The following is a 22,362-nucleotide window of genomic DNA, read 5'->3' on the forward strand; positions in this document are numbered from 1 at the left end:
ATCTTCTATTTTGTTGAATGCCCATACTTTCCCCTGGAAGTATATAGTCAGTTTTGCTGGGTAGTTGATTCTTGGTTGGAGACCCAGCTCTCTTGCCTTTCTAAATATCGTGTTCCATGCTTTGCGGTCTCTTAGTGTATTAGCCGCTAAGTCGTGTGTGATCCTTATGGGAGCCCCCTTATATCTGAAGCTCTTCTTCTTGGCTTCTTGTAGGATTTTCTCCTTTACTTGGAAGCTCTTGAATTTGGCAATTACATTCCTAGGCGTTGTCTTTTGGGGATTTAGTATAGAAGGTGTTCTATGAATCCTTTCTATTTCTATTTTGCCCCCTTGCTCCAGAACGTGGGGGCAATTTTCTTTTATAATCTCCTCTAGAATAAAATCCAATTTGTTGTTTACCTCTGGTTTTTCTGGGAGACCGATGATACGGAGATTTTCTCGTCTTCCTCTGTTCTCCAGGTCCGTGACCTTCTCAGTGAGATATTTTCTGTTTTCTTCCAATTCATTAATTATTTGGGTTTGCTTTATTGATTCTTGCTGTTTTATCATCTCACTTTCTTCGAGGTCCTTAATTCTGGTCATTAGGGACTGGATTTGCTTTTCAGCCTTGTCTGCCCTTCTATTGGATGCTTCGAGTTCTTTTTCCAATTGAGCAGTCTTATCTGTCAGACAGCTGATCTCTTTCTCCCATTTTTCTTTCCAGAAGGTTTCCATCTTTTGGATAAGTTCCAGTTTGAGATCTTCCAGAGCTTGTTGATAGTTTCCATTTTGGGAGACGTGTTCTGAATTTTTTTGGATTTCCTCCTCATTCTCCTCTTTTCCTTGGGTACTTCCACCATAAAAGTTTTCAATAGTCACTTTTTTCCCTTTCTTCCTGGAGGCTTGATTTTGGGCCATGTGAGCCATCCCTTTGGTGGTTTTATTTCCCTTTACTTTTTGGTCTGGGGTCTGGGTTATAAGAGCGGTTTTTCTGTGAATTTAGGTTGCTTCAGACTAGTTCTTCCCAGCCTCCGAGCCCAGGTATTCAGCTCCGCCCAGATAATCAGCGCACGTTGTTCAGCGCAGCCCGCACCGAGTCCAGGTCCGCTGGATTCTCCAGTGAAAGCGCCCTGAGACGTTTTTTTCCTGGCAGTCCCCAGATCCCAAGGACCCTGGAGTGCCCCCCCAGACAGAGACGCTCCCCACTCACTCGCTGTCCCGGTGAGCGCTCAGGTAGCTCACTCTGGTTTAGTGGGGGAGGTGGGGTGGGGGAAGGGCGGCTCAGTTCACTTTTCTGTGCAAGCTTTTCCTTCTTATTTTAGTGTGGAAATGTTCAAGCCCCACGTACCTTCGCCTCTGTGGGGTACTGGGGAGTCCTTCTGTTCCTCCAAAGGTGATTTTATGCTCCTTTGATGTAGTCTATTTCGTTCGGTGCTGGGGAGAGGAAGCGTGCCGCGTCTAGATTGCAGCCATGATTACCCGGAAGTCCCATAAAAACTTTTAACAAAGGTTTAATTACTCAAATTTACAAAGAGCTAAATCAATTGTACAAAAAATCAAGCCATTCTCCAATGGATAAATAGGCAAGGGGCATGAACAGGCAGTTCTCAGCCAAAGAAATCAAAAATATTAATAAGCATATGAAAAAGTGCTCTACATCTCTTATAATCAGAGAGATGCAAATCAAAACAACTCTGAGGTTTCACCTCACACCTAACAGATTGGCTAACATGACAGCAAAGGAAAGTAATGAATGCTGGAGGGGATGTGGCAAAGTCCGGACATTAATGCATTGCTGGTGGAGTTGTGGATTGATCCAACCATTCTGGAGAGCAATTTGGAACTATTCCTAAAGGGCGCTAAAAGACTGTCTGCCCTTTGATCCAGCCATAGCACTGCTGGGTTTGTACCCCAAAGAGATAATAAGGAAAAAGACTTGTACAAGAATATTCATAGCTGCGCTCTTTGTGGTGGCCAAAAATTGAAAAACGAGGGGATGCCCATCAATTGGGGAATGGCTGAACAAATTGTGGTATATGCTGGTGATGGAATACTATTCTGCAAAAAGGAACAATAAAGTGGAGGAGTTCCATGGAGACTGAAACAACCTCCAGGAAGTGATGCAGAGTGAAAGGAGCAGAACCAGAAAAACATTGTACACAGAGACTGATACACTATGGTACAATCGAACGTAATGGACTTCTCCATTAGTGTCAATGCAATGTCCCTGAACAATCTGCAGGGATCTAGGAGAAAAAACACTATCCACAAGTAGAGGACAAATTGTGGGAGTAAAAACACAGAGAAAAAGCAACTGCTTGACAACAGGGGTTGAGGGGACATGTCTGAGGAGGGACTCTAAATGAACACTCTAATGCAAATACCAACAACATGGAAATGGATTCGAATCAAGAACACATGTGATGCCCAGTGGAATCGCGCATTGGCTATGGGAGAGGTGGGGGGGGGGGGAGGAAAAGAAAATTATCTTTGTCTCCAATGAATAATGTTTTGAAGTGACCAAATAAAATAATGTTAAAACAAAAAGAAATGTTAAGGGGGTGAGGGTAGTTTGAGAAAAAAAAATGGCAAGACCTATATATGTATATATAGGTTTTGCCATGTTTATATGTGTGTGTGTGTGTGTGTGTGTGAAATGAGAACTGAGATCATTGCTGAAATAACAGCAATGTTGCACTGTCTGCCTAATTTTACATGTATAATTGATATCATTTTGCTTGTCTTCTGGGGTAAGGGAGGGATAAAAGAGAGGGAGGAAATTTGGACCTTCAAATTTAAGAATAAAATTTTTAATATAAATAATAAAATTTAAAAATAAAAAAGCCTGCTAAAATAAAAAAAATCCACATGTTCAAAACTGAACTCATCCCCCCACCAAAAAATTCCTTTTAATATTTACTATTATTTATATTTACTACAAACATTCTTAACATCTCTTCTACTCATAGGGTACCACTTTCCTCCCAGCAACCCTGATTCAAGCCAGGTATCACTCTTGATTACTCACTCTCAATTTCCTCTATATACAATTGGAACACTAGAGTTAGCTCTATGGGACACATTTGAGAAAGGACATTAACAAACTAGAGAATATCCTAAGGAGGGCAGCACTCTTTTCTTCTTTCTTTATGTTATTTCATTTGGTGATCACATTAGCTCCCATGTTTTCCATTATCTCTGCTTATGATTCTCAAATCCACTTATCCAGTTCTAACATCTCTATAAATGCCTGTTTCATGTTTTCTGTTCAGGGCACAATAGAATGGCAAGGCTATTATTACCCTCATTCTAGATCACTTCTTCTGAATTAACCACCTTTTTTTGGCTACTAAGTCATACTGAAGGTTCGCTGAATTCTGAATTCACTGAAACCTCAATATCTTTCACATCTGTACTGTTTAGCTATATTTTCTCAATCTTTCACTTTTGAGGTTGATGTTTCAATTAAAATTTCATCTTATATTCCACATTTCTAGTTCTTGTTGAGAGATGTCTAGATCATGTTGAGATGTCCAAAAGATGTTCAAATGGATAGAGCACTGCTCTTGGAGTCAGGAAAATGAGTTCAATTTTTTCCCTCAATTATTGATAGCAAATATAAATGATAGTAAATAGTAAAAGAATTTTTGGGGGGTCAAAAGGACTTTAGTTTCAGACACGTGGATTTTAGGATACCTATAGGATATCCAGTTCAAGATATTCAATTGATGTGTGACCCTGAACAAGTCACTTAACCTTTTTTCTATATGCCTCAGTTTCCTCATCTAGAAAATAAGTATAAGAATGGCACTTACTTTACAGAGTTGTTGTGCAGATAAAATGAGGTATTTGTGAAGCCTTTTGCAAACCTTAAAGTGCTAAGTTAGTTGTTGTTGTTAGTTTTATAATTGTTATTAACCTGAATCTGTCATCCAAAATGTTATTCCTTCCACTGGTATAGTTATAAAAATAGAAATAAATCAAAATATAAAAAGAGGCTATAAAAATAGAGATTATTGCAGATGTAAGCTACAGATAGATAACACAGTAAATAGATCATTGGACTTGAAGTCAAGCAGACCTGAGTTCCAATTCTGCCTTAGACATAATACAGGCTTTGGCAAGTCACTTAACCACTGCCTGCCTCAGTTTTCTCATCTGTAAAATGGTGATAATACTTGTACCTAACTCATAAGGCTATGGTCAGTATTGTATGAGATAACTTACAAAGCACTGGCAAAACTTGAAGCACTATATAAATGCTAGTTATTATTGTCATATGTTCATTGTAGATAACAACATACTTTTGATATGAAGTTGAATTGACCATTTAATTGAATTAAATTCTCAATATTCTGTAAAATTTTGTTTTTTATTTTCTCTCAATCCTAAAATAAACCATAATACTTTGTCTTGCTGTGAAGCTAAAAAGACATTATTTTTGATCCTGACTCCTCTTTCTAAATTTCCATCAGAAACATCTAACAATCAATAGATTTCCAGCTGCTTTCCAAGATTCTTTAACTGCGTAATTCATAGAAAGGCTGATTCTAAATGTTCTTTCTAGCATGTGATTTATTGGCTTCATTTGGGGAAAGGATGTGCTTGTATTCTTTGTATGCATTTATTATTAAAGCAAACTTAGAGGTTCTTACTTTAAGATCTATTTAGCCAGGTAAATATTTTGAAATTTATTGACCATTCTGTTGATTTGTTAAGTCAGTTTTGTTGATCCTTTGTAGTGAAAATGGAAGAAAAAGAGAATCGGGTCTTTTAGTGGAATAGATATAATCTCTCACTTGAGTTGCTAGAACAAAATGAAAATAGATACAGGAAATGGCTATTATAAAACCCATTTTCAGTTTTTCATCATTCAGTATTAGTATGTTTTTAATCTAGCATAAAATTCTTATAGAATAAAGGCAAATAATTGAAATAATTTCTTTCTTCATTTCTATATTTATATGTAGATTTGCTATAGTACATATTTACATATCTATAGATATTTATAGCTATATTGGTTTTCCTTTTTTTTTCCACCTAATTCCCAATTATGTGTCAGTTCTAATTAGTTAGTTCCACCTTATTCTTTTGATTTTTATTATTATGATTTGATATTATTATGGAACTAACTAATTAGAACTGGACTAGATGAACCGCAAAATTCCTTTCCAGCTTTAAACATATTTTTCTAAAAAAACTGGTTGCTCATTACTTTTGGGCATAAAGAAGACATTAAAATTGGTAATTCTCTATATTTACATAAAATGGGATATCTCTTTTTTGGGCTATAACTGCAATTCTCTACATTTTGCAAAATAAAACAATCTAAATATATTTTGCTATGTAAAATACTACTGTGATTACAACCATAAGAACAACAACAACTACTATGCTTATTGTTGTCCATTTGTTTTTTGTTTGTGTCCAACTTTTCATGAACCCATTTGGGGTTTTCTTGGCAAAGATCTGGAGTGGTTTGTCACTTTATTTTCCAGATCATTTTACATTTAGGAAACTGGAGAATACAAGGTTAAGTGATTTTGCCAAGTGTCACAGCTAATAAGTATCTGGGGTCTGATTTGAACTCAGGAAGACCAATTTTCCTGATTTCAGGTCCATAACTCTATCCACTGTCACTATGACTACTACTGCTAATGATAATAATAATGTCTTTTCCTTGTTGCCAAACCTCAAAACAGACAGAACATCTTTAATAAATATTCTGAAAAGAATGTGAGACAGTATAAACCAGTTGAAAAATGATGGAGATAGAGAAGCTTATTGAATCCCACATTTGCTGGTTACTCCTTTTGTGTACTTCAACATCTTTTCTGTTCTCTGAACTTCCTGTAATATGAGAAGATTGGACCAGATAGCCTCCTAAGGTGCCTTCCAGTCCTAAATCTATAACCATTAAATTTAGGTCATTCTATTTAATTTAGTTTCAAGCATTGTCCCTGAGGTTCCTTTTGGAGTATCATTTGCACTGGCATTCTACATAATTTTGGCTCTACAATCAAGAAACCTAGGTTTGAATCCTGCTTCTAACATTTTCTATCTGAGTGTCTGGGACAGTAACAAACTTCTCCAAATCTCATCTATAATCTACAAAATGAAGAGTTTGGCAGCCATACCACTGCTGGGTTTGTACTCCAAAGAGATAATAAGGAAAAAGACTTGTACAAAAATACTTATAGCTATGCTCTTTGTGGTGGCAAAAAAAATTGGAAAATGAGGGGATGCCCTTCAATTGGGGAATAGCTGTACAAATTGTGGTATCTATTGGTGATGGAATACTATTGTGCTCAAAGGAATGATGAACTGGAGGGATTCCATGTGAACTGGAACAACCTCTAGGAATTGATGGAGAGTGAAAGAAGCAGAACCAGGAGAACACTATACACAGAGACTGTTACACTGTGGCACAATCGAATATAATGGACTCTTCTACTAGCAGCAATGCAATGACCCCGCACAATCCAGAGGAACTTAGGAGAAAGAACATTATCCACATCCAGAGAAAGAACTTTGGGAGTAGAAACACAGAAGAAAAACATATGATCAATTGCGTGGTTCAATGGGAATATGATTGGGGTTTTGGCTTTAAAAGATCACTCTACTGCAAATATGAATAGCAAAAAAATAGGTTTTTGAAAAATGATACATGTATAACCCAATGGAATTACGTTTTAGCTCCGAGAGAGATGAGGGAATATAGTTGGGAAAAATCATGAATCATGTAACCATAAAAAAAATATTCTAAATTAATTAATTAATTTTTAAAAAAGAAAAATAACCTTTCCCTCTTCTAAATTAATATATGAGAATCCCAAAATCAAGTGACCTTTCAGATTGAGCTTATTTAATTATTTATTTATTTGATTATTTGTTTATTAACGCCATGTCACTAATTACTCTCAGGGACAGAAATAGAAGAAAAGTATTCTAATATCTAGGCCACTGTTTTCCTCTATAAAATAACACTTATCTAAAGAATCATTATAATGTTTATCTTAAAGTCAAATTTTCAAACATAGGCAAATTTGTTGGGCATTTGTATATATTGGTTTCTATTCACCCCTGTGTATACATGTATTATACATGATATATAGTATAAAAATTATCTTGTTGAGAATTTATATGACTTTGGTTTCGTGTATTCTTGCTTTTGAAAAATTTTAATGCAAGTTTTGGAAAGTAAGGGCTTGCATACAGGAGGTTACAAACGGTAACTATGGGCAATAATACTTTAAAACATAGCACCTGATAAAATAGATTTTTTAAAAATTCTGAATTACAATCATGTTTTCCATTAAATAAACAACATTAATTTAAAACATTTAAGTACTATTGCTATACAAAATATTATATAAGGTGCTAAGGGCTCTGAGAGGAACAAAAGCTCAAGATAGTACCTTCCTTTTGAAGATTTAACAGTTTGGTTGAGGACAAAGAATCATGTTTTTGTACAATAGAGTATAAAGTCCTCGAGAGCAGGGACTGTTTTACTCTCATATTTAATCTTCAGAACTTTGTATAATGCCTGGTACATGGTAACTGATTAATATACATCTGGTGAGACACATAAAAAGAAAATTGAGATTATTTGGAAAAACATATACAAAAATTTGAATATAAGGACTTGAATATGAGGCACAATCAAAATAAGATTGAGGAAATTAAAAATTGCTACCTGGAAGACAGAACTTCAGAATTTGTATTCATAGGTGAGTTGGGATACAAATAATTTATAAACTTAGCCCATAAGTTCATGATAACATTAAGAGATACAGTGATCCCACAAGCAGAGGCTATGAGACTTGGTCTAGACTTTTGCCCTATTTTTACTTTTGTTTTCTCTACACTTCTTTTTCACTTGGTTCCTTTAAGGAATATTCATGTACTTTAATGTTATACTGTTCTTTTGATATTCAAAAATTTTGAAATGTATTTTTTATTTCCTTTATTGATTTAATAATGTGTTCAAGAGAAATTCTATTAAGATTAGAAGAGACGAAGTTTCTTCTCCATTATAATAAATCTGTTAAAGCTTTTGACATGTTCTTTTTATGAAAGTATGCTTTGGTACTCTCTTGTCATAAAGGTTACACATATAGCCAGTCATTTACTCATGAGTCATTCAATCTTTCTATTTTCTGTTGAGGTTTTCTAAAAGCATATAATAATCATATTGTTGTGATATCATATATAATTCTTTTAGGAATCAAACTCTGAACCATCACCTTCTCACCAAGATGAAAGAAGTAATACTCTTGGGATTCACAGTAACAATAACTCCACACCACATTTAAATCATCATAAATAAGAACTTTCCTTATCTTCAAAAGACAAAAAAGTAAAAATTATTATATTCAGTCAATCTTAGTGAGTAAATGGATTTCAATTTTATACTCCCCAAGCCTTCATCTTTCTACATAAAGTGTCTTAATCTATTGTTTACTTCAAATCACAATTATAAATCCATGTTCTTGATCTTTTACTCTTCAATGGAATGAATGACACTCATCAATATAAAATTAGAATCCAGATGTTGATACTATACCATATTTTTGCCCTTAATTTCAAGAGTCACTTCCAGATAGTGTTTGATCCTATAAACTCTCACATTTCAATTAAACCAATGACAAACTTTAGGTTATTAATTACAAGAAAAATCAATGTTGGTGACAAATTCATTCATAGAAACATAGCTGATAGATTGAATATAATTCTCTAGTTCACGTAAAAGTCATGAGAACTTTTCTAGAACACAAAGCAATATGACATCTTTAAATTTGTCTGTAATGAACACATTTTATCTTGAATCCGGCAAATACTTTTAAATGGTAATTTTCCATTTTTAAAAAATTGAAATTGATGTTACCAAAAACATTTTTTCTGTCTTACAGGATTTCCAGCAGTGTTTGTTGTGGCCTGGACAGTGGTACGAGCAATGGTAGCAGATGCAAGGTAAGTGGAAATAGAAAGGGGGAAAAAGAGTATAAAAGTCTTTTCATTAGATATATCCTTTAACAATTTTAGGCATCTGGATCTTATCAATGGTGGATCAAACTTCTTAGATGCAAAAACAACTTCCTTGTGTCTTGTCCATTAGATGTTCTATAGACGAGAGATAGTGCTGTCTCAATTTCTTCATCTAGTAAAGGGAAATTGAAAATATTTAAACAATGGCTAGCTCATCATCTGTCAGAGGCTATTACAAAGAATATTTTTGCATTGGGAAGGAAATTGGTGAATATTGGTAATTTTTACCTTTTTTGTGTCATGTTAGCAATCTGCTGAAGTCTCGGTACACTTCTCAGCAAAATGATTTAAATGCATAAATAAGATATAGGATTATAAAGAAAAGAATTCTTTTTTGACTTAAGTATTTTATCAAAGCTCAAAGTCCCCAGGTTTAGGATCAAGGGAAAAGATGATATTTGAAGTTTTTTTCAACATTAAGACTTCATCATTTCTTTTATTGAAATAAAAGAAGTCATGTTATAAAGTTTTCAATAGCAAATGATGAAGTAATACTCTGAAAACTTCAATAACAAAAAAATGCTAAATTAATATAGTACTGTATATAATTTTTGAAACATTTTCCTACATACTCATTTAAATATTAAAGTGATTCCATTCTATTCAGTTTTCCTTAAATAATCCAACTTACATGTTCCTGTTTTTTACTTCTATGGCACTTATCTATGAAGGATTTATTAGTATAGTCAGAGAATTAGCAATTGTTTAAGTCCAAACATTCCATATGAAAGGGGTGAAAAACTTGAGCATCTTTCTCTTAAGTGTACTATTGGAAACGTTGTGAGAAGTGTTAGCAGTTAAAGGACAGTAAAAAATGCACTGTACATGAGACTGTTACCAGTTATCCTCTGTTGCATTGCTAGAAACTTGGTGAAATGCTTTTAATTGGCTTCAGGTGAACTTTGTGAAGAGCCTTTCTCTTACCACTTCCACACCACCACATTTCCCCATCTGTGCCTATTTCCCACTAGGGGATAAATGATGGATGAACATTGAGTTGTTCATTTTTCATCTTATCTCTGTTCTGAGCAATGATGAGTCAAACAAGAAAGAGGAAAAAAGGAAAATTCTACCTGGTACAAATACTTTGCTGTTTTTGCAAAACTCATTAAGAAAAAGAAAAGAATGTATAATGATAGTTTAAAATGAGATAGATTAGGTATTAATGCATTTAACCTTGAGTCATGTCAAATGCAGAGAGCATAATTAATCATCTGTACATCCTGTACATTTCTATATTTGTAGTATAATTCTTTAACTTTTAGATTCTAGAAATAAAATCTAATTTCTAGATTAACTTATATTTAATGATTAATTATACATTCTTTCACATTGTGAAAGATGCTGGAAAAGAAACCTAGATAAGACATAGTTCCTGCCCTCATGGAACTTACTGTCCAGTAGAAAGAAAGGACACACATGCAATAACTAAAATGAGAGAGAAAACTAGTAAGACAAAATAAGAGAGATAAATGAAGTCCTGGGTGAGGCCAAAGCAGATGATTGCTTACTGGTAAGGACTAGGTGGGCTTCATTCAGAGAGTTACATTTGAGCTTGACTTTTGAATGTACCAGAGTTAAAGATCTGAGTTGAAATTTGCAATAGAAGCTACAATGACTAGTCTTTGAATTGATGGCATCATTAAGTTCCATCCAGAAAGTCAGAATGCTTTTACAAAAGGTTATGAAGTTATAGTTCACTCAAGAGCTATTTTGATAAAAAAAATATTGGTAGGATTTCAAAAGTCTGGTGAAACAAGAAGGGGAAAACCTGGTTACCCAGTATAATTAATTATAAGGAAAGATGACTTCCAGTCAAGATGGCGGCTTAGAGAAAGCTAAAGTTCGGATCTCCGGAAACCCTTCCCTACCGAACTCAAACTATATGCTCCTAGGGCACTGAAATTCAAAACGAACAACAGCATAGACCCCGGGAATCCTCCTCCTGGACCTGGATCAAAAGGTATGCCCCCCCCCAAAAGCCAGAACCCGAGATCACTCGGACCTAAGGGGTAGGCAGAAGGAAGGTCCCAGGACCCATCCCCCCCAACCCAGTGCGCCGAGTCCAAGGCAGCAGAGGGAACCTCAGAGCCTCAGGGCCGGCTATTCTGAAGACCTCTTCCTGAAAACAACCTGACTCAGATGAGGGGGCACCCAGCACAGACAGCAGGGAAACAGAGAGAGACGGGGGGGAGCTTGTAACCCCCTGGCTGGATCCTTCCATCCAAGTCTCACAGAAGGTCCCTGCCACAGGGCAAACTCAGTTCAACCCAGGGAAAGTGAATACTATCAGGAGCCCTCCAAGCTCCTGGAAGCCACGGCCCCTCCACCCTCAGAGTGCTGGCTCTTCTGGCCGGCTAAGGCACAGAAAGAAACACCCCATGGAAAGGGCCAAGCCAGTCTCAGAGGGTGGAAGTGGGGCAGTGGAGAAGCATTGGGAGGGAACCAAGGAGGGCAGTAACATGGAAACACCAGCAATTCCTGGCTTCCCCGGGAAGACAGAACAACAACTGCACAGAACGGACAATCTACCTGGGGCTAAAACTTCTAAACACCAGACAGAGATAAGAAAAGCTAGTCCTCCCCACTCATATAGAGATGGCAAACTCCACAGAAGCACAAATGCCCCAAAATTCGAAGAAAAAAAAGAAGAAGGGGGTGACTTTGGACACATTTTATGGAGCAAAAATACAAAATACAGAGGAGATAGAAGAGGAAACACAAGCAAATGCTCCGAAACCTTCCAAAGGAAATGGAAACTCTCCACAAACCCATGAAGAATTTGATTCTGAAAGGATCAAAAAGATGGAAGCCTTTGGGGAGGAAAAGTGGGGAAAAATGCAAAAGAAATTCACACATCTACAAAACCAGTTTGACCAAACTGAAAAGGAAAACCAGGCTTTAAAGGTCAGAATTAGGCAACTTGAAGACAACAAGCAAGAACTAATAAAGCAAAGCCAAAAGACCAAGAAATTAGAAGAGAACATAAAATATCTCACTGACAAGGTGACAGACTTAGAAAATAGAGGAAGAAGAAATAATTTAAGAATAATTGGACTACCAGAAAATACAGAAATAAATAGCAAACTCGACATCGTGATACAAGATATAATCAAAGAAAATTGCCCAGAGATCCTAGAACAAGAGGGCAATACAGGCATTGAAAGAGTTCACAGAACACCCTCTATACTAAATCCCCAAAAGACAACTGCCAGGAATGTAATTGCCAAATTCCAAAGCATTCAAGCAAAAGAAAAAATCCTAAAAGAAGCCAGAAAAAGACAATTTAGATATAAAGGAATGCCAATCATGGTCACACAAGACCTTGCAAGTTCCACTCTGAATGACCATAAGGCATGGAACATGATTTTCAGAAAGGCAAGAGAGCTGGGTCTTCAACCAAAAATCAGCTATCCAGCAAAACTGACTATATACTTCCAAGGGAAAGTATGGGCATTCAACAAAATAGAAGATTTCCAACTTTTTGCAAAGAAAAGACCAGAGCTCCATGGAAAGTTTGATATCAAAAAGCAAAGAGCATGGAATACCTGAAAAGGTAAATATGAAGGAAAGGGAAAAGGAGAAAAATGTTATCTTTTTCTTTTACTCAAACTCTCTTCTATAAAAACTACATTTATATCAATCTATGTATACTCACATGTGGGAAAAATGTAATGTGTAAATAGGGGATAAAGAAAGACCAAATAGAATAATCTTTTCTCACACAAAGATTCACATGGGAAGGGGAGGGGAAGAAAACTCCTATAAGGAGAGGAAGAGAGTTTTTACTTAAACCTTACTCTCAGGGAAATCAACTCTGAGAGGGAAGAACATCCAGATCCATTGGGATCTTGAATTCTATCTTACCCAACAAGGGAAGGGAGAAGGGAAAACCAAGGGGGTATGGGGGTAACACAAAAAAGGGAGGGAAAAATAGAGGGGAGGGGAGGGAACAAAAAGGGAGGCAATAGAAAGGGAAACATATCAAGGGGGGGGACAAGGGGGACCAATTTTAAGTAAATCACTGGACTAAAAGGTAGAGCTGAAGAAGAAAGGTTAGAATTAGGGAAGGATATCAAAATACCAGGGAGTTCACAAGTGACAGTCATAACTTTGAACGTGAATGGGATGAACTCACCCATAAAACGTAGATGAATAGCAGAATGGATTAGAATTCAAAACCCTACCATATGTTGTCCTCAAGAAACACACATGAGGCAGGTAGATACCCACAAGGTCAGAATTAAAGGATGGAGTAAGACCTTCTGGGCCTCAACTGACAGAAAGAAGGCAGAAGTGGAAATCATGATATCTGATAAAGCCAAAGCAAAAAGAGACCTGATCAAAAGGGATAGGGAAGGTAATTATATTTTGTTAAGAGGGACTTTAGATGATCAGGAAATATCACTAATCAATATGTATGCACCAAATAAAATACCACCCAAATTTCTAATGGAGAAACTAGAAGAATTGAAGGAAGAAATAGACAGTAAAACCATATTAGTGGTAGACTTAAACCAACCATTATCAAATTTAGATAAATCAAATAAAAAAATAAATAAGAAAGAGGTAAAAGAAGTGAATGAAATATTAGAAAAATTAGAGTTAATAGACATATGGAGAAAAATAAATAGGGATAAAAAGGAATACACCTTCTTCTCAGGACCACATTGCACATTCACAAAGATTGACCATATATTAGGTAACAGAAACATGGCATAAAAATGCAGAAAAGCAGAAATAATAAATGCAGCCTTCTCAGATCACAAGGCAATAAAAATAATGATCAGTAATGGTACATGAAAAACCAAAGCAAAAACTAATTGGAAATTAAACAATATGATACTCCAAAATCATTCAGTTAGAGAAGAAATCATAGAAACAATTAATAATTTCATCGAGGAAAATGACAATGGTGAGACATCCTTTCAAACCTTTTGGGATGCAGCCAAAGCAGTAATCAGAGGTAAATTCATATCCCTGAGTGGATATATTTACAATCTAGGGAGGGCGTAGATCAATCAATTGGAGATACAAATAAAAAAACTCGAAAGGGATCAAATTAAAAACCACCAGCAGAAAACCAAACTAGAAATCCTAAAAATTAAGGGAGAAATTAATAAAATCGAAAGTGATAGAACTATTGATTTAATAAATTAGACAAGAAGTTGGTACTATGAAAAAACAAACAAAATAGACAAAGTACTGGTCAATCTAATTTTAAAAAGGACAGAAGAAAAGCAAATTAACAGCATCAAAGATGAAAAGGGTGACATCACCTCCGATGAAGAGGTAATTAAGGCAATCATTAAAAATTACTTTGCCCAATTATATGGCAATAAATACACCAATTTAGGTGATATGGATGAATATATACAAAAATACAAACTGCCTAGACTAACAGAAGAAGAAATAGAATTCTCAAATAATCCCATATCAGAAAATGAAATCCAACAAGCCATCAAAGAACTTCCTAAGAAAAAATCCCCAGGGCCTGATGGATTCACCAGTGAATTCTATCAAACATTCAGAAAACAGTTAATCCCAATACTATACAAACTACTTGACATAATAAGCAAAGAGGGAGTTCTACCAAACTCCTTTTATGACACAAACATGGTACTGATTCCAAAACCAGGCAGGTCAAAAACAGAGAAAGAAAACTATAGACCAATCTCCCTAATGAATATAGATGCAAAAATCTTAAATAGGATACTAGCAAAAAGACTCCAGCAAGTGATCAGAAGGGTCATCCACCATGATCAAGTAGGATTTATACCAGGGATGCAGGGCTGGTTCAATATTAGGAAAACCATCCACATAATTGACCATATCAACAAGCAAACCAACAAAAATCACATGATTATTTCAATAGACGCAGAAAAAGCCTTTGATAAAATATAACACCCATTCCTATTAAAAACACTAGAAAGCATAGGAATAGAAGGGTCGATCCTAAAAACAATAAACTATAAACCATCAGCTAATATCATCTGCAATGGGGATAAACTAGATGCATTCTCAATAAGATCAGGAGTGAAACAAGGATGCCCATTATCACCTCTACTATTTGACATTGTACTAGAAACACTAGCAGTAGCAATTAGAGAAGAAAAAGAAATTGAAGGCATCAAAATAGGCAAGGAGGAGACCAAGTTATCACTCTTTGCAGATGACATGATGGTCTACTTAAAGAATCTTAGAGATTCAACCACAAAGCTAATTGAAATAATCAACAACTTTAGCAAAGTTGCAGGATACAAAATAAACCCACATAAGTCATCAGCATTTCTATATATCTCCAACACAGCTCAGTAGCAAAAACTAGAAAGAGAAATCCCATTCAAAATCATACTAGACAAAATAAAATACCCAGGAATCTATCTCCCAAGACAAACACAGGAACTATATGAACACAACTACAAATCACTCTCCACACAACTAAAACTAGACTTGAGCAATTGGAAAAACATTAACTGCTCATGGATAGGACGAGCCAATATAATAAAAATCACCATCCTACCCAAACTTATTTATCTATTTAGTGCCATACCCATTGAACTCCAAAAATATTTCTTTACTGATTTAGAAAAAAACCATAACAAAGTTCATTTGGAATAACAAAAGTTCAAGGATATCCAGGGAAATAATGAAAAAAAAAACACAAATGATGGGAGCCTTACAGTCCCAGACCTTAAACTATATTACAAAGCAGAAGTCATCAAAACAATTTGCTACTGGCTAAGAGACAGAAAGGAGGATCAGTGGAATAGACTGGGGGCAAAAGACCTCAGCAAGACAGTATATGATAAACCCAAAGATCCTAGCTTTGGGGACAAAAATCTACTATTCGATTAAAACTGCTGGGAAAATTGGAAGACAGTGTGGGAGAGATTAGGAATTGATCAACACCTCACACCCTACACCAAGATAAATTCAAAATGGGTGAATGACTTAAATATAAAGAAGGAAACCATAAGTAAATTGGGTAAACACAGAATAGTGTACATGTCAGACCTTTGGGAGGGGAAAGACTTTAAAACCAAGCAAGACTTAGAAAGTGTCACAAAATGTAAAATAAATAATTTTGACTACATCAACTTAAAAAGCTTTTGTACAAACAAAACCAATGTAACTAAAATCAGAGGGGAAGCAACAAATTGGGAAACAATCGTCATAAAAACCTCTGACAAAGGTTTAATTACTCAAATTTACAAAGAGCTAAATCAATAGTACAAAAAACCAAGCCATTCTCCAATTGATAAATGAGCAAGGGACATGGATAGGCAGTTTTCAGATAAAGAAATCAAAACTATTAATAAGCACATGAATAAGTGTTCTAAATCCCTTATAATCAGAGAGATGCAAATCAAAACAACTCTGAGGTATCACCTCACACCTAGCAGATTGGCTAACATGATAGCAAAGGAAAGTAATGAATGCTGGAGAGGATGTTGCAAAGTAGGGACATTAATTCATTGCTGGTGGAGTTGTGAATTGATCCAACCATTCTGGAGAGCAATTTGGAACTATGCCCAAAGGGCGACAAAAGACTGTCTACCCATTGATCCAGCCATAGCACTGCTGGGTTTATACCCCAAAGAGATAATAAGGAAAAAGACTTGTACAAGAATATTCATAGCTGCGCTCTTTGTGGTGGCCAAAAATTGGAAAACGAGGGGATGCCCATCAATTGGGGAATGGATGAACAAATTGTGGTATATGTTGGTGATGGAATACTATTGTGCTCAAAGGAATAATAAAGTGGAGGAATTCCATGGAGACTGGAACGACCTCCAGGAAGTGATGCAGAGCGAGAGCAGAAGAACCAGGAGAACATTGTACACACAGACCAATACACTGTGGTATAATGGAACGTAATGGACTTCTCCATTAGTGGTGGTGTAATGTCCCTGAACAATCTGCAGGGATCAAGGAGAAAAAAGACTATTCATAAGCAGAGGACAAACTGTGGGAGTAGAAACACCGAGGAAAAGCAACTGCCTGACTACAGCGGTTGAGGGGACCTTACAGAGGAGAGACTCTAAAGGAAACCCTAATGCAAATATTAACAACATGGCAATGGGTTCAAATCAAGAACACATGTGATACCCAGTGGAATCATGCGTCGGCTATGGGGGGGTAGAGGGGGGGAAGAAAAGAAAATGATCTTTGTCTTCAATGAATAATGCTTGGAAATAATCAAATAAAATATTATAAAATTTTAAAAAAAGACTGTCTGCCTTTTTATCCAGCTGTACCAGCTGGGTTTATACCCCAAAGACATAATAAGGAAAAAGACCTGTACAAAAATATTTATAGCCATACTCTTTGTGGTGGCAAAAAAAAAATTGAAAAATGAAGGGATGCCTTCAATTGTGGAATAACTGAACAAATTGTGGTATCTGTTGGTGATGAAATACTACTGTGCTCAAAGGAATAATGAACTGGAGAAATTCCATGTGAACTGGAATGACCTCCATGAATTGATGCAGAGTGAAAGAAGAACCAAGAGAACATTATACACGGAGACTGATACACTGTGGCACAATAGAATGTAATGGACTTCTCTACTAGCAGCAATGCAATGATCCAGGACAATTCTGAGTGACTTATGAGAAATAATGCTATCCACATCCAGAGAAAAAACTATGGGAGTAGAAACACAGAAGAAATCAAATGCTTGGTCACATGGGTCGATGGGGGTATGATTGGGGATATAGACTCTAAATGATCACTCTAGTGCAAATATTAATAAAATGGAAATGAGTCTTGATCAAGGACACATGTAAAAAAATTATAAGGAAAGATTTACAAAAAGGCATAGAGTCAAGAAGTTACAACACCTGTATAAATAGTTTAGCCTAACTGAAGAATAGTGGTAATTATGTTAGGATGTTGTATTAGATAAGGATGAAAAGTAGTAGCAATTTTGAATTCAAATCCCAAGCCTCAGATACTTACTAGCTATGTGACCTTGGGTACTAAGTCAATTCATCTTTGCTTGTCTCAGTTTCTTCAGCTGTAAAATGGTAATAATAATCGTACCTAACTCTAAGGGTTGTGGTGAGAATCAAATTAGATAACTGTAAAGCTTAGCAAAATGCTTTCACATAGTAGGTACTATATCAATACTATTATTCTTGATTGATTAAGAGATTTTGAATAGAAAAATGACATAACCAATTCTAAGCATAATGATGAATAATCTGGAAGTACTACAAAGTATGGATTGAAAAGCTGATGGTAGTCATCCAAGGGAAGGGTCAGTACTCTGTGGAGGCATATTCTAAAATGGCATGGCTCATGTCAAGGGAGTGAAACTAGCATAGCCTTCTCTTTAACACATAAGAAATACATAATTCTTCAAGCACTATCAAGTTCTTTGCATACATCATCTCATTTGGTCTTTATGACAAGTCTGTGATGTAAGTTTTAAAAGTGTTATTCTCAATTTTTAGATGTATGTATAGATGCCAAAATATTTATAGGAGCTCTTTTTGTGGTGGCAAAGAACTACAATTGAAGGGATGTGCATCAATTAGGGAATGGGTGAACAAGCTGTGGTATCTGATTGTAATAGAATACTACTGCATTGTAAGAAATGATGGGCAGGTTAATTTAAAAAATGAAAGACCTACATGAAATTATGTAGAGCAAAATGAGCAGAACCCAGAGAACATCACATATATCAACAGAAATACTGTTTGAAGAATCACTGGTATATGTCATGTCTACCTCCAGAGAAAGAAATTATAAATAGAAACAAGCAAGACATAGTTTAACATATGCAATTTTTGTTGTTGTTATATGATGCCTTCCCTAGTGCCAGGAGGGGAGGGAAGAAAAGAGATACCTGGAAACTTTAATGTAACAAAAAATTTTAAAAATTTAGATCAGGAAAGTCAAGTTCAAGAAGGTTATGTGCCCAAAGTCCCATAGCTAGTGTCAAAAATGGGATTTCAACCCAGATATCTCAAATCCAAGTCCAGCTGTCTCTGACATCAGACCAAGCAGAGGAGAATACATGGATGTGAGAAGAATTGCAAAGGTACAATCAATAGGGTTTAGTTATTCCTATTTTGGGTTAGTGGTAGGGGAAAGGAGAGGTTAAAGATAGGAAGGAACTACCTGAGGACTTTAATGTAATAACTAAATAAGCTTAAATTAAAAAAAGATGGCGCCAGGGTTTCAATATGGGAACATGAGTGAAGGATGGTACTATAAAGACAAAGAATTCAGGAGAACAGACCATGGGTGGGGAACTGCGGGCAAAAATAAAAAGTTCAGTTTTAGAAATTTGGAGATCAAGGGGCCAGTAGGGTGCAACAAGAAATATCCAATCAAATAAACCTAAGATAAAGATTTGGAGATGGTATACAAAAGATTATATTTAAAGCCATGTGAATACAGACGATTGATAAAGAAAAGAATACAGAGGGAAGAAAAGGAGAGAACACTGGGAGACAACCATCTTAAAGGATCAGTTGGAAGAACAGGTGATAAAGGCTAAAGTTTTTTTCATTATTAAATACAAAAAAAAAAACTTCCACAGACAAAAGATGTAAGCAAAATTTCTTACTTCACTATTAATTTTCCCATGTTTTCTATTGGGTAATGAAACCTACAAGAAACATTGAATCTCAATGATGGTTGTGCCCCAAAACTTAATGCTTTGAATTCTTTGAAAGCTATATACCCTTTTAGATGCATTAAAGAAAATTTTTTTCAGCATAAAAATTCTCTGAAGATGTTAGAGGTGGCTTTTATTGAAGTAGAGGTAATTAATCTCCTCCTAATGAAATTTGGTCACCCTGGAGAAACTAACAACTCTGAGATCTTTCCTGGAGTTGAATTTTTAGCAGAGATGTAATAAAATCCAGTGAGGTAAGGGATATCTTTCAGACCCTTCCTTCATCTAATGTCTGAGATCAACAGAGGCCCTTGATTATTTTCTATCTAGACTACTTCAGCTGGTATTTATTTATTTTTCTCTGAATTCTGAACAGTTGACCTGAACATGATGTCACTTGGGAAAGAATTCATTTGTTGGATGTACCACATATATCAATGTCAAGAATATGTTCTGAACGAAGTAAGACAAGATAAAAAATACAGACTTAGTATTAAGTTTAATTGTTAAAGCATTTATTAAGTGATTACTATATAGTAAATGCTAAGGGAAGATAAATGAAGTGTGGTCCCTGTCTTCATGGCACTTACAATTTATTTTGGGAGATAAGTTGTAAAAAAAAAAAAGAACTGCTTTTTTTTTCTCCCTTAAAAATGTATTGATGGGGGGCAGCTGGGTGGCTCAGTAGATTGAGAGTCAGGCCTAGAGACAGGAGGCCCTAGGTTCAAATCTGACCTCAGACAATTCCCAGCTGTGTGACCCTGGGCAAGTCACTTAACCCCCATTGCCTAGCCCTTACCACTCTTCTGCCTTGGAACTGATAGACAGTATTGACTCCAAGATGGAAGGTGAGGGTTTTTTTTTAAATGTATTGATGCTATGCAACTTTACTAATAACATAAAGTTTTACATCTTTTAAATAATTTATTTTAAAATTGCATTGGTTGTTGAAAGACAAAGAAACAATGTTGTTTCATGGGCCAAAAATTGTATATATTACCAGATAAAATCTGAAACCAAACTGAATGTCAAATATATAGCACACATTGTGATATGACTGAAATTACTACATACCTCAACACCCCCCCCCATCGAATGATCAAGTTTATAAAACAGTAAACAGATGAAAACTATTCAAATCACTGACAGTATTTTGAGTCAGATGATTATTTTTTGCCTGTTCATCACTATAAGAAACTGATCGTTCATGGGGAAATGGGGGAATATGGGGAAATTGTACAAAGAAGGCAGCAGAATACAAAGACAGAAACAGAGTATATTAGCCAATGTTTAACTTTTTATAAATTTGCTAGTATAATTAATAATTTGATGGCAAATATTCTGGTAAAATACCCTCCATACTGGTAAAATACTCCATACCCTACAAAGGACTAAAAGTAATGATAAGGCAAAGTATAGATCAATAGATTGAAAACTAGAAGTTATCTTAAAAATCAGCTAGTATAGCTTTGTTTTTGGAGAAAACTGAAATGAGAGTTTATACTACTAGCCTAAGGTTACCCAGAGACTTAGTAATGGTGCCAAAACTTGTGCCAAGTGTCCTGGATTTCCATTTTATTATCTTTCAACCATACCATTTTTTAACTATACCATATTGCTACCTCATACCCAATTGATTTCCACTGTGTTTTTTGTTGCTATTTTTGTGCTTTTGATCTAAATCTATGATTTCACTGCTGTGGAGAGCTTCTCCATGGAGAAACTCCTTCCATTAATGCAGTCCAGTAATTCATATGAAAATTATACCCTCAGCATACCAAAGGGGACAGAAAGGCTAAATAATGCCTATGATCACTCAGATAATATGAATAAAAAGCAGAATCTATAAGGGGTCTAAGTTCTTAGCCCCTTATAGCTGACCCCTTATAAGCTAGGCTGAATCTTAGTGGCTTAATTTAATAACAAAATTTCCCATCCTGGACATGGTTGGGGATGTTGACTTTAAATGATCATTCTATAACAAATATTAATAATATGGAAATAGGTTCTGATCATTGATATATGTAAAAACCAGTGGAATTGCTCATTGGCTATGGGAGGGGGGAAGAGAGGGGAGGGAAAGAACATGAATTATGTAACCATGGAAAAATTCTAAATTAATTAATTGAATAAATAATAAAATAAAATAAAATTTCCCATCCTCCTCTTTATTATGTATTCCCAGGGATAATGAAGGAAAAATGAAATATCAGCTCCATTCAGTTGGCTTAGAAAACTACGGGGATAATTTCTATTTTTCTACATATAGCTAGGTCTTAATTAGTATATTAATTTTTTACTATATAGAGTATTATATATTTAATTAGTTTAAATAATAAATCCTATATAGTGGTTGCATGTATTTGAATTTGCACTCTCCGAAGTTCTAAGTATGTAAAATATGGTCATTGGTTCATTTCAACAGAAATATGCAGTGTGAATTTGAATAATGTGACAGATTCATAAGATTCATTATTTGAACTAATCAGTACCCAGATGTAATTTTCACAGTACCTACTGAAAATCTTCTTTGACTTAGTTAATGGATTCTGAAGAGTGAGTGATCATTTCTGACTGGAGAGATTAAAGATTTCTTGGAAAGATATGTGTATGTGTGTGTTTGGTTATTTCAGACTTACTCAATTCTTCCTGACTACATTTGGGATTTTCTTTGCAAAGAATCTGGAGTGTTTTGTCATTTC

The 22,362-nt window shown here is 35.5% G+C and overlaps 1 protein-coding gene and 1 long non-coding RNA gene across 5 annotated transcripts in view; one reads left to right on the forward strand and one right to left on the reverse strand.

Annotated features, from left to right (window-relative positions):
- PTH2R (parathyroid hormone 2 receptor) overlaps positions 1 to 22,362 on the forward strand; it is a 153,563-nt gene that overhangs the window by 66,140 nt on the left and 65,061 nt on the right. For all 4 annotated transcript variants that reach the window (XM_056807773.1, XM_007501827.3, XM_007501826.3 and 1 more), the window contains one exon: positions 8,892 to 8,952. In XM_056807773.1, coding sequence (XP_056663751.1) covers positions 8,892 to 8,952 — 61 coding nt within the window. The remainder of the gene's footprint in view (positions 1 to 8,891; positions 8,953 to 22,362) is intronic.
- LOC103106632 (uncharacterized) overlaps positions 6,894 to 22,362 on the reverse strand; it is a 212,385-nt gene continuing 196,916 nt past the window's right edge. Inside the window, exon 4 of the long non-coding RNA XR_008914074.1 lies at positions 6,894 to 9,139. This is a non-coding gene — a long non-coding RNA (uncharacterized LOC103106632). The remainder of the gene's footprint in view (positions 9,140 to 22,362) is intronic.

Source organism: Monodelphis domestica, chromosome 8, assembly GCF_027887165.1.
Source record: "Monodelphis domestica isolate mMonDom1 chromosome 8, mMonDom1.pri, whole genome shotgun sequence".
Lineage (NCBI taxonomy): Eukaryota > Metazoa > Chordata > Mammalia > Didelphimorphia > Didelphidae > Monodelphis > Monodelphis domestica.